This window comes from Oncorhynchus gorbuscha, linkage group LG01 (genome assembly GCF_021184085.1).
Source record: "Oncorhynchus gorbuscha isolate QuinsamMale2020 ecotype Even-year linkage group LG01, OgorEven_v1.0, whole genome shotgun sequence".
In the NCBI taxonomy this organism is placed as follows: Eukaryota; Metazoa; Chordata; class Actinopteri; order Salmoniformes; family Salmonidae; genus Oncorhynchus; species Oncorhynchus gorbuscha.
Window position 1 is genome coordinate 98,837,709 of NC_060173.1, and position 14,201 is coordinate 98,851,909.

Consider the following 14,201-nt stretch of genomic DNA (forward strand, 5'->3'; position numbering starts at 1 on the left):
ATATAGGCCCATTTCGCCAAAATCCATGTGGATAGAATGCAAACAAGTTTTCTCTTTTAGTAAAAATAAATATATCCAATGATAGCTAAGATACTGCCATACATAGTGAGTTCCGATGCTGCTGTAGTTACAAGCTAAAATAAATACATTGTGCATACAAACGCTACAAATAATGTTTGCAATATTCTCATATTTGGCTGTTTTTATTCATACCATCCTGTAATGTTTGATCGAAATGTTGTTTAAAAATAAACCCAGAAATTGTGAGGTGATGGATGGTATAAATATATTAGATTAAAGTATGTACTTCATTATTCCTATAAAATGCATGGAAGAAAGAACGGGTGGTTGAGAACAACTCACACAGCCAGTGATGAAAACTGTTTCTAAATGACAGAGACTCTGGCAAAATTATTTTGACAAGATACACCAAGATTATGTAAACTTTGTGCATTACTTTTGTAAAGTGAGTTTCATTTCCACTTCCTGCCTATGCCCATCCAAGCAGTCAAGTCAAGTGAGACAAATGTAGCTTATTGTATTTTAACAGCGCCTCATGCGTGGGAAGATAACGTGATTGACTGCGAAAACAAGCTCTTCAAAGAAACTGTTTGCAGTAAGAATACAGACTGGATGAAAGCCTTACTTTGCAACAAGAACAGTACATGATTAGTGAGTCCACTCTATGAGTCCACTCCTGGCAGTGTGGTGCCAGCACAACAACCTCTCCCTCAACGTGTTGAAGATCAATGAGCTGATCGTGGACTACAGGAAAAGGAGGGCCAGGCACGCACTCATTAACATCGACAGGGCAGTGGTGGAGCAGGTCGAGAGCTTCCTTGGTGTCCACATCACGCATCAACTATCATGGTCTTAACACACCAAGACAGTCATGAAGAGGGCATGACAATGCCTATTCCCCTTCAGGAGACTGAAAAGATCTGGCATGGGTCCTCAGAGCTTCAAAAAGTTATACAGCTGCACCATCGAGAGCAACCTGACTGGTTGCATCACCGCCTGGTATGGCAACTGCTCGGCCTCCGACCACAAGGCACTACAGAGGGTAGTGTGTACAACCCAGAACATCCCTGGGGCCAAACTTCCTGCCATCCAGGACCTCTATACCAGGCGGTGTCAGAGGAAGACTCTAAAAATTATCAAAGACTCCAGCCACCCTAGTCGTAGATTGTTCTCTCTGCTACCGCATGGCAAGTGGTACCGAACCACCAAGTCTAGGTCCAACATGTAACATGTACATATTACCGCAATTACCTCGACTAACTTGTACCCCCACACATTGACTCGGTACCGGTACCCCGTGTATATAGCCTCGTTATTGTTATTTTGTTGTGTTACGTTTTTTAAACTTTAGTTTATTTAGTAAATATATTCTTAATTCTTATTTTTCTTAAAACGTAATTGTTGTTTAAGGGCTTGTAAGTAAGCATTTCACAGTGAGGTCTACACCTGTTATATTCAACTCATGTGACAAATACAATTGGATTTGATTTCAGCCTTATTTATGATACACATTTGCTAACAACTACCATAGCAAACTAACAAGTTACTCAACTAGCTAGCTAAACAAATGTTAAACATTAGCCATGATATAGCCCCCCACAAATACATTAGCATCAGACATGATTCATTCATAAGACATTTGCTTTTATACGCTATACCTTCACAGCAACTATAGCTAGTTATGAGCATATTTTGTAGTCTCAGTGTACAGTTGAAGTTTACATACACCTTAGCCAAATACATTTTATAATAATAATAATAATAATAATAATTTTAAATCAGTTTTTCACAATTCCTAACATTTAAGTAACAATTCCCTGTCTTAGGTCAGTTAGGATCACCACTTAATTTTAAAAATATGAAATGTTAGAATAATAGTAGAGAAAATTATTTATTTCATCACATTCCCAGTGGGTCAGAAGATTACATACACTCAATTAGTATTTAGTAGCATTGCCTTTAAATTGCTTAACTTGGGTTAAACGTTTTGGGTAGCCTTCCACAAGCTTCCACAATAAATTGGGTGAATTTTGGCCAATTCCTCCTGACAGAGCTGGTGTAACTGAGTCAGGTTTGTAGGCCTCCTTGCTCACACATGCTTTTTCAGTTCTGCCCACAAATTTTCTATAGGATTGAGGTCAGGGCTTTGTGACAGCCACTCCAATACCTTGACTTTGTTGTCCTTAAGCCATTTTGCCACAACTTTGGAAGTATGCTTGGGGTCATTGTCCATTTGGAAGACCCATTTGCGACCAAGATTTAACTTCAGGAAACTGATGTCTTGAGATGTTTCTTCAATATATCCACGTAATTTTCTTTCCTCATGATGCCATCTATTTTTTGAAGTACACCAGTCCCTTCTACAGCAAAGCACCCCCACAACATGATGCTGCCACCCCCGTACTTCACGGTTGGGATGTGTTCTGCAAGCCTCTCCCTTTTTCCTCCAAACATAACAATTGTCATTATGGCCAAACAGGACAATCATTGTCCCCATGTGCAGTTGCAAAACATAGACTGGCTTTTTTTATGGCGGTGTTGGAGCAGTGGCTTCTTCCTTGCTGAGCGGCCTTTCAGGTTATGTCAATATAGGACTCGTTTTACTGTGGATAGATAATTTTGTACCTGTTTCCTACAGCATCATCACAATGTCCTTTGCTGTTGTTCTGAGATCGATTTGTACTTTTTGCACCATTGTACGTTCATTTCTTGGAGACAGAACGTGTCTCCTTCCTGAGCGGTATGAAGGCTGCGTGGTCCCATTGTGTTTACACTTGCATACTATTGTTTGTACAGATGAACGTTGTACCTTCAGGCATTTGGAAATTTCTCCCAAGGATGAACCAGACCTGTGAAAGTCTTGGCTGATTTATTTTGATTTTCCCATGATGTCAAGCAAAGAGGCACTGTGTTTGAAGATAGGCCTTGAAATACATCCACAGGTACTCCTCCAATTGACTCAAATTATGTCAATTAGCCTATCACAAGCTTCTAAAGCCATAACAACATTTTCTGTAATTTTCCAAGCTGTTTAAAGGCACAGTCAACATAGTGTATGTAAACTTCTGACCCACTGTAATTGTGATACAGTGAATTATACGAAATAATCTGTCTGAACAATTGTTGGAAAAATGACTTGTGTGATACACAAAGTAGATGTCCTAACTGACTTGCCAAAACTATAGTTTGTTCACAAGAAATTTGTGGAGTGGTTGAAAAACAAGTTTTAATGACTCCAGCCTAAGTGTATGTAAACTTCCAACTTCAACTGTATATCGGTTTTATGAAAAGAATATTGCAATTGTATGAATGTTCACTTTTGTGTTCACTTCCACGGCACTGTGAAGTCCTTACAACTGCTTTCTGATTTTCCATTAGGCCAGGTGTAAATGTTCTGGGAGCCTTTACCTACCTTACCTGTCTGAATTCAGTGGGAAGTCCATCAACCATTGATGGTCCATTTGTAGGAAATTCAGTTTGCTGAGTTGAAAGCTTGTGAGAAGTTTGTTAAGAGGGTTTTGTGCATGGAGGATCAGTCATGTAGCTTTTTTACATTATAGTGTAGAATAATATTACTATATGCTTTTTCATATCTATCAAACGATATCAATAGCATATCACATGATCTATATTGGTCCCCTCCACTAGCATATAGCCACTTTTTCATTTACCACTATATCGCTGGACATCACCTTCCTGTGCCCTGCACCCACACATATCTTGGCTTTTATTGACAGTGCTTTTTAGAGTATGCCTTTTCATATGGTTTTACAATCCCAGGTCAGTTGTGGCAGGGATGAACTGTGTCACAGTGGGGCAATTTACTATATCTACAGAGTTGATTCTGCCTTTACATTACTTAGTAACGTCTTAATAATCCGGGATCTTGAAGGGTCTTGGAATAGTTTAGCAGCGATTGTTCAACCACCTGCAACTTGGGAAACCTACATTAGCTAGCTACAGTGCCTTTCAAAAGTTTTCACCCACCTTGGTGTTTTTCCTATTTTGTTTCATTACAACCTGACTTTTAAATGGGTTTTATTTGTATTTCATGTAATGGACATGACTGGTGAATTGAAATGAAAAAAATATATATATATTGTTTTAAAAAATTCAACAACAAAAAAAAGTGAAAAAGTGGTGCGTGCCTATATATATATATACACCCCCTTCGCTATGAAGCTCCTAAATAAGATCTGATGCAACAAATTACCTTCAGAAGTCACATAATTACTTAAATAAAGTCCACCTGTGTGCAATCTAAGTGTCACATGATCTGTCACATGATCTCAGTATATATACACCTGTTCTGAAAGGCCTTAGAGTCTGCAACACCACTAGGGCATTAAATTAAATCCATTATTGAAAAATGGAAAGAATATGGCACCACAAGAAACCTGCCAAGAGAGGGCTTCCCACCAAAACTAATGGACTAGGCAAGGAGGACATTAATCAGAGAGGCAACAAAGAGACCAAAGAAAACCCTGAAGGGGCTGCAAAGCTCCACAGCGGAGATTGGAGTATCTGTCCATAGGACCACTTTAAGCCGTACACTCCACAGAGCTGGGCTTTTTAGAAGAGTGGCCAGAAAAAAAAGGAATTGCTTAAAGAAGAAAATAAGCAAACACATTTGGTGTTTGCCAAAAGGCATGTGGGAGACTCCCCAAACATATGGAAGAAGGTACTCTGGTCAGATGAGTCTAAAATTTAGCTTTTTGGCCAATGAACACTTCTCATCAGCCCGAGAACACCATCCAGGGACTGGGAAATTGGTCAGAATTGAAGAAATGATGGATGGCACTAAATACAGGGAAATTCTTGAGGGAAACCTGTTTCAGTCTTCCAGAGATTCGAGACTGGAATGGAGGTTCACCTTCTAGCAGGACAATGACCCTAAGCATACTGCTAAAACAACACTAGGGTGGTTTAAGGGGAAACATTTAAATGTCTTGGAATGAGCTAGTCAAAGCTCAGACCTCAATCCAGTTGAGAATCTGTGGTATGACTTAAAGATTGCTGTACACCAGCGGAACCCATCCAACTTGAAGGAACTGGAGCAGTTTTGCCATGAAGAATGGGCAAAAATCCCAGTGGTTAGATGTGCCAAGCTTATAGAAACATACCCAAAGAGACATGCAGCTGTAATTGCTGCAAAAGGTGTCTCTGCAAAGTATTGACTTTGTGGGGGTGAATAGTTACGCTCAAGTTCTGTGGTTTTTGTTGTCTTATTTCTAGTTTGTTTCACAATAAAAAATATTTTGCATCTTCAAAGTGGTAGGTATGTTGTGTAAATCAAATGATACAAACACCCCAAAAATATATTTTCATTCCAGGTTGTAAGGCAACAAAATAGGAAAAATGCCAAGGGGGGTGAGTACTTACGCAAGTCACTGTATCTATGCAAATCAGCTACTGAATATCCCTAATATCTAGGACCCAAATATAATGCTGTATAATTATTATAACAGAGTTGGTTGTGTTGCCAATTTAGTGCAACTTTGTCACTAGGTCTAGGGGTTTGTCAGACCACCCTAGTGACTTTTTCTATGAAAGTAACAAATTCAGCGACAAATTCAGTTACTGTACTTTTTACAATTGCCCCTGGGTTTTCCCTTTGAGTTTTGATAGGCCTAAATATAGAATTTCTTTTCAGTCAGCCGAGATGAGAGTGAAAGAGAGCAGCTGCCTGACTAGGACCAGACCAGACTGTAAGAGCAGCCAACAGTGCTCTGTGCTTCTGAGCGAAAACATGAGGGGAGGGGGAAAAAGGTCACTGATCACAAGCAATGGCAATTACATTTTGTGACATCATACATTTACATTACATTTAAGTCATTTAGCAGACGCTCTTATCCAGAGCGACTTACAAATTGAATACAGTATACAATATACAGTATCAAATATTGTAAACCATATCCCAAAATAAACTAATTATAAACATAACAAAGCATTAGGCTATACAACCTTTTCAGGTGTTTCCCAACATCCGCAAAATGGCGACGTCCTGATTGCAAAAAGTACCAAATCATTTTGTTCTTCTTTTAATAATGTAGCCAAGGTGGGGCATTGAACATAAGTTGTGGTTACTGAAGATACCACGGCATCTTACAGCAAGTGTATGGCTGTTAACCCTGTTCTGAACAAATACTCAACCTGGCCATACCATCATGGCAAGCTTATTGTTCCAAGCTTCAAAAGCTCATTCACCCCTCACTTCTCCATTGCATTAGCACCCAGATTATTGAATGTTCTCTATCAATTTGCTAGTCAAATAAACAATAAAAAAGTTTAAGTACATGGTTGGGTTTAACACCAAGTTAATTCAGGAATTGTCCATTTTTTTCCAATAGGATGCTTTCAATTTACAGTATATTGTGAATGATCCCATATATTAGTCATTTTACAGTCATTTCTCAATATACCAACATTTCTAAAAGAAATAGGATGTCCAGATGTATACGTGATGTAATATGCTTGATTCAGAGGGGTTGGGTTAAATGTGGAAGACACATTGAATGCATTCAGTTTCCTTTCCTTGTTGGTTACAATCCTTTTAGTTGTTACATTTTCAATAAATTATTTCGACAAAAATATTTCACAGCTAGATATGAACATGATTGGCATACTAAACCGGTCAAGGCATTTAACGTTTCCCAGAAGAAGGATATTGAACATCTTCAAGCAATGTTGTTACCAAAGCAGGTTATAAAACCTAGAGTTATCTAACACTCACGTCTTACTAACTAACTTGGCACTAATTATCAACACATATAATCTGCACTAAGTCTACTGTACATGTTGGTACAGTACACCAACATATTGCCAACAGTTTATATTAGAATTTGTTTAAATCTATGGGATGTAACTAGCATGGTGACTAATAGTGTAAATATTGCATTTGTTCCTCTTGTAAAGGGGTTCGTCTTTAGTTTGAGTGACAGGGACAGCCACTCTCTCCTTTTGGTCACCAGCTATTTAATGAGTCAGAGTTACTTTTTTTTAAACATTAATTACAATATTTGTTTCTGAAGTGTAAAGTTGATTTAAGTTAACTCCATATTAATTATCACCTTTTATGAAAGAGTAAATATTAGTACCCAAACAAAGAGCAATGAAACGCTGATCTCCCACCAGTGTGGAGTGAGTGACAGGTGTGAGCTTGCATAAATGGCTCCTTTTCCCATGATGCCTCTGACAGGGTGGCCAATGGGGAGTGGCAGTGAAGTGATGATGCTGTTTTGTCCCCAAGTATATAAAGTTAAACAACCATATTGGTACTTCTGAGCAGTTGGAGCATTCCCAGCCTTGCCTCAGGTGTAGGGATTTGCAAGGAGAAAAACAGAACTACACAGCTAAGAAACTGTGTGGTTTTGTTTTTGGGTGGTTATTTTGGAGGCTCAACCGTTCTCACCTTGGATTTTCTGGAAACATTTCTGGATAAAGAGATAGCTGCTGAGGCTATAGCCATCTGGGCACTGTCCCATCTGTTCAAGGCACCCTTGTGGATACAAGTAAGTCATTTTTACTTGGTAATCAATGATGCAACATTTCTTATTTCCTTAATCGTTCTTTACATTGTTTGTTGCTAAACAATAGTTTTAGCAAGAATGGTTCCACAGTATGAACATTGTTATATTTGATTGTAAATATTTATAATACTTTGTCACTTACTGTTAATTGAATATCTTTACATTAAAAACGCTGTTGCTGATAACTGCTGTTTTGGATCCCTCAAGGTTACTTTATGGTGCATTTGGATTGGTGCTATGATTCAGAAAGCCAAGAATAGCCCCTGATAGCATTAGAGTGGTGTCCCAGCTGCGGAGCAATGTCTTTTTAAGGGAATCAGCAGCAGGGCTATCAGTTGCACCTCCAGTTATGTGCCACATGGTGACTGTCAATCAAGCAAGCGGGGGACAGATTATTTTTGGAGACTGCCATATCTGTCGCTCAGATTCCAATCTTGAAATATCTGAAGTTAATTCAGTTTTGTACAGGTTTTTATTGAATGCTAACGTCTGATGACATTTGACATGATGGTCCAAGTTTTTTGATGTATTGGAAAAACATGTATTTATGGTGGTCATAAACCCCCTAAAACAGGGGATTTGAGCAGGCCCTCCCATAGGAATTCATAGGAGTCAAATAGTTTTGCATTATCACTTGGATTATCCTACGTTTAAATCCATGACATTATGATACTCTCAAAGCAATTCTTATAGACTATTGTGTAAATGTAAAATAAGGAAGATATTTGTTTTTGGATAATGTTTTGATATAGGTAAAGTTCCTCCCCAGTGACAGAGTTGATTGAGATTTTGACTGACAGGGACAGTCTGGTAGTGTCACTTCAGTTATAGCAAGGCCATGGTATCGAAGTGAGTTTACAGAAGGGCTGCCTGTGATAGAAGAAATACATTGCCCTCAATTTGATGTTTAAAGAGATATTCTGTTGGAGTTTTTTGATTCATTTTATTGATGTAGTATGCAACGTCATGATCAGAAATGTGTCAGATTAATGTGGACAGGGACATTTGTGTGCACCTGGCCTTTGTCATTTGCTTGACATAAAACGTTCATTTTTCTCCAGTATGTTTTAATCCCAGGCTGATAATAGCCCATCCATTGACATTCAATTGGGATGCTTTATTAGTATATTGATGTTGACAGTTCACTGTTGCATGGAAGTAGGCCTACACGTTTCTAAAGAGGAATATTACATTTCCATTCGGATATCTGACTGCTTCTGAATAAGAGCTGATGGAGAAAGTTGTTGAGCCAGGGCAGATTTGAACTTGAGTAACTTATAAAACATACGGACTGAATTTACTAAACGTTTTGTGAATTGTGACTACGGTGAAGTAAATTGGTTTAAATGTTATAAAATGTAGCCTATGTTCTCTGTGCCATTGTAGAATAACATGGTTGCATCCTAATTTATTGTCAAACAACATAGACCTACATAGGGAGGTTTAGGTCACTAGATTCCTGACAAATAATAGTATTTTGTTATTATAATGAAAAAATGAAAGTGACAACTGAACTTTGGTCTAATTGGTTAAGTTGGATATTGATGTCTTGTAAATTGTATAATGTAGGCAGAAACTTGGTACTTGTAATGTAAGCCCAGGCCTGATTCTTCTAGAATGTAGGACTGGTGCCTGTGAATGTCATGAAATAAGCCTAGCTATTTACGTCCAATCTTGCTCATATGGTTACATGCATGGTAATGCTTTTCTGAACCTGCCCATTGCAATTCTGAACTTTTTATGATCCATTTGAAACATTCTAGTGAAATATAAGACTTCATGGATTGCAGACTTGTGTTAGTGAGAGCTCTATAATATAGGTTAACTTCCAATTGTTTGTTAATATAATAATCAATGCAAAAAGTAGGCATACATTTCTCTTGGCCATTTCTGTTGTGTAATTACATAGATTTTTTACGTTTAGAGTGGCACTGTAAATTGTCTGTAGGCCTAAGCATTGTAGGCCACATGTTAACTGCCATTGAGTTCTGCTGATGGTCAGCCTCCAGTTGTTATTGTCTTGTCTTTGGGCTGACACTACTGTGTCCCAGGGTTTGGCCAGGGTTTGGCCAGGGTTTGGCCAGGGTTTGGCCAGGGTTTGGCCAGGGTTTGGCCAGGGTTTGGCCAGGGTTTGGCCAAAGGTTTGACCAGGGTTTGGCCAGGGTTTGGCCCTAACATCCAGACCCCATGGAGCCTCTGATTTCCGGAACTGACAGACAGACAGGCTGCTTTGGGCCAGGTGGAGGGAGCATTTCTGACGAGTCCCTCAGCCTCATTTCTCTGCTGCTAAAAATATCCTGTTGTGCTGCTCTCAGATTGTTTCGGACCCTTCATATACTGTATTAAGTAAAACCATTTCACTCAGCTAGATATCAAATGGGTATTGTTGTGAGGCCAACGTATAGACTGCAGATTAAAATGTGCTGTTTAGCTAAATCGGGCACTAATACACCTCAGTATTGTCTAAATTGTTGATTATTGTGTCGGCCTAATAATATAAATATATAATATGTCCCTGTTAAATAGCCTAAATGATATAAATAAACATGTAGTCCTATTGGATGTATGCTATTTTGAATTAGTAGTTTAACTCTGTGATTTCATGTTGTGTCTTTCTTCCAGGGTGCCGTCCACAATGTCAACACAGGCGCCAACATTTACACAGCCGCTGCAGAGCGTTGTGGCACTAGAGGGTAGTGCCGCAACGTTCGAGGCGCAAGTTAGTGGTAAGACATATTTTTTTTGTTCTTGTCATGAAGTTCCAGTTGTCTGCAATTCTATTCACATCACACATGTTGACCTATCCACCGACCTTGTTTCTAGAACTTTAGCTACCAATTGATAATCTGAGTCAATTGTTAATTGATTCAAGCAAGCAACATGAATCTTAACACACGTCAGATATTCTAGATGAATACATATTAACATTTGTCAACAGTATCATTAATAAAACAAATTACAAACTTTACCTCCAGGTAATCCAGTTCCCGAGGTGAGCTGGTTCCGTGATGGCCAGGTTCTTTCCGCTGCCGCTCTGCCCGGCGCACAGATCTCGTTCAGCGATGGCCGCGCTGTTCTGATGATCCCTGCTGTGACAGCCGCGCACAGTGGAAGATTTTCTGTCAGAGCCACCAATGGTGCTGGACAAGCCACTAGCACCGCTGAACTTCTTGTTACAGGTGACACCTTGTATTTATTTGACCTGAGACCTGTTTTAATTAGGTGGTTCAGTTATTGTGTGACTCTAACTAACATAAACGTTCTCTTACAGTGGAGACCGCACCACCCAACTTTATTCAGAGACTGCAGAGTATGACCGTGAGACAAGGAAGCCAAGTGAGACTGGATGTTCGTGTTGCAGGAATCCCTACACCTGTGGTAAAGTTCTACAGAGAGGGAGCTGAGATACAGAGCTCTGCTGACTTTCAGATTGTTCAAGAAGGAGACCTTTACAGTTTGTTGATTGCCGAAGCCTTCCCAGAGGATTCTGGAACTTACTCTGTAAATGCTTCAAACAGCAGTGGACGGGCTACCTCCACTGCTGAACTACTGGTTCAAGGTAAGACTGCATTACTCCTTTTCCTTGAATCATTAATGATGGGAAACAGGAATCATGTGGGTAGATGAGCAGAGAATGAGCCAAAGCTTACTCATATTTGTATTTATGGTTAGAACTAAAATACATTAGTAAAAAATATTTAAGAAAACATGTAAACTAATGTAATTTATTATTTCTGTATTTTGAATTCATGCTGTATCAATAGATTAAATGCTCATATATATAGGTCGCAATTGTAAATGAGAACTTGTTCTCAACTTGCCTACCTGGTTAAATAAATGTGAAATAAATCAATAAATATATATATAGAGTTATATATAGAGATATATATATATATATATATATATATATATATATATATATATATATATATATAGAGTTCTACATATAATTATTTTCCAATGTCCAGGTTAAAATAGTAGCAGTATATAAGAAGAAAAGACTATTATGTCAACATCTTGTCAGATTTATGTTAATTCTACATATAATTATTTTCCAATGACCAGTGAAGATTCTAGCAGTCCTTAGTCCAAAGAAGACAAAGACTATTATGTCAACATCTTCTCAGATGACCTCATTCTCATTGAAAAGACCATAATTTCAATAAGATTTCTCCATTGTCCAAAGTCATTTCAATCAGTTTCTTAAATGAAAAACATGAACTCAGTGAGTTTCTCCATTGAAAAGACATAATTTCAATCAGTTTCTCCATTGAAAAGACATAATTTCAATCAGTTTCTCCATTGAAAAGACATAATTTCAGTCAGTTTCTCCATTGAAAAGACATAATTTTAATCAGTTTCTCCATTGAAAAGACATAATTTCAATCAGTTTCTCCATTGAAAAGACATAATTTCAATCAGTTTCTCCATTGAAAAGACATCATTTCAGTCAGTTTCTCCATTGAAAAGACATAATTTCAATCAGTTTCTCCATTGAAAAGACATCATTTCAATCAGTTTCTCCATTGAAAAGACATCATTTCAATCAGTTTCTCCATTGAAATGACATCTTTTCAACCAGTGTTGCTCACTGGGAAGTATACCTTTAACAATAGAAAATGCTATAAAAGATATGAAACCTTGCTTACTCTAACTAATGTTCTTCTCTTTCATTTCAGAGAGTGGAGTCACATTTCCAGTCCAGCTCTATGATGGAAATGCGCGTTGAAGGTGGTGTAGTGACCCAGACATTGGCACATAAGACCCCACCACGTGTGCCTCCAAAGCCAACCTCAACCTCCAAGTCCCCAACACCACCATCTCTTGCAGCCAGGGTTGCAGGTGGACGTCATCAGTCACCATCACCTGTGAGACATGTCAAGGCGCCCACTCCGGCCCCTGTCAGGTAAGACATTTGATCTTCATCCTATTGGAAAACACAGGGCTTGTTTCCTGGACTCAGATTAAGTCTACTACTGATCTACAAAAAGCATGCTCAATGGGGACTCTCCGTTCAAAGATCTTTGTAGTCCTGGACTAGGCTTAGTCTAGGTCTGGGAAACCGACTCACATTGCAATTGTAGTAGACTTCAAACTCGTACATTTGTGTCTATTCTGAAATAACGTCTGTGTGCCTGTTTTCCATTTTCAGGTCTGCCTCTCCCACTTCTGCCTCAAGACTGTCTGTGTCACCAATCAGACCAGTCAAATCCCCACTGACCACACGCAAACAAGTATCCCATAGTCCAGATGTGCCTCCACCATGGAAGCAGGGAGAGGGATTTGTGGCGGAGTCCAGCTATAGCATGACCACTGCCTCTAGTGCCAGTCATGTCCAGTCTTCTGCCACCCATGCTCACATGGAGCAGCACTGGGAGGGCTCTTATGGATTGAAAACGACTGGTGCCGCTGTATCTGGTGTCGCTGTGAGAGAGGTAAGGAGATCACCATCTGGGCCGCTCACTCTGTGGGAGTGGATCCATCTAGTGGTCTACTGCAGGGTTTCCAAACTCCCTCCTGCCCCTCCGGCTTGATGATTAGTTGATTATTTGAATCAAATGATTTGTGTCGTGCTAGGGCTAGGGCAAGAAACAAAATGTGCAAGGGGGGAGAAAAGAGCCTCAATAGATGTGAATATGGCAAGTTGAATGGTTACACACAACAGAATGTTTCAATGAGCAAATAACTACACGGATATGTTGACTTTTTGTCATCAGTGTGATGTTTTCCTTGTTCAAAGTTATTACCGTGATCCACAACAGGAGGTTTCAATAGGAGCAAATTACTACACAGATATTACTGATAGTCATACATGTGATACGTTTTCCTTTTTCAATTTTCTTATATGATGTTCATGCATTTGATTGCTTCCTAATCACACTAACAAATGGAAGCACCAGCATCATGAAACGGATGATAAAGTGATTGCTGTAGTTGCCGTGGTAGCAGCGGTGGACCAGGCACGTAGCTGCAACTCCCAGTCTGTAGATGGATCCTGCACACAGACACGCTCTGCTGCTGTGTTTATTGCACCAATACAGGAGCAGGTAGTTTAGAAATAAAACACTCTCCCCTCCATATCCACCAGAGGAAGCTGGTGGAAGGAGCTACAGCAGTACAAACTCATTGTAATGCTGGAGTGGAACAGTCAAACATGTGGTTTCCATATGATTCATGTGTTTGATACCGTTCCATCCATTCCATTCCAGCCATTACAATAAGCCTGTCCTCCTAAAGCTCCAGCCTCCTCTGATATCCACCTAGTCAAGGTTTCCCCTTCATATTTTGAGTGTCCCTACTGACTTTCCCCATCAATCTCATACTGCATAAAACAATTGCAACTCTTTGCAATTTTCTACCTTCTGTCCTTGCACAACTCCTTGTCCATATCCATCCCAGATATGCACATTTCCCCCACGCAATATGAATGCTGACGAGGAAACAAACCGTTTCAACCTTTCATTGCTGTTTGGCAACATTTAGCTTACACCAGACATCGTGAAAATAACAACAGCAACCAAGGCAATAGTGGTGGCAGCAGTTGTCAAAATGGCTAGTGAAGCAGAGGGAGAAACTGTCAGCACTGAGATCCAACATGGAGATAATATGGGAAGCTTCACTGCTTCAAGTGTGATGGTGACTACTGAGGAG

The 14,201-nt window shown here is 39.3% G+C and overlaps 1 protein-coding gene across 1 annotated transcript in view; it reads left to right on the top strand.

The window, feature by feature from the left end:
* Positions 1 to 7,328: 7,328 nt before the first annotated feature.
* The window catches only part of LOC123990170 (titin-like), a 172,535-nt gene continuing 165,662 nt past the window's right edge, over positions 7,329 to 14,201 (top strand). The window contains 6 exon segments of the mRNA XM_046290780.1: positions 7,329 to 7,532; positions 10,173 to 10,276; positions 10,526 to 10,729; positions 10,822 to 11,051; positions 12,230 to 12,456; positions 12,703 to 13,051. Coding sequence (XP_046146736.1) covers positions 10,186 to 10,276; positions 10,526 to 10,729; positions 10,822 to 11,051; positions 12,230 to 12,456; positions 12,703 to 13,051 — 1,101 coding nt within the window. The 5' untranslated portion in view covers positions 7,329 to 7,532; positions 10,173 to 10,185.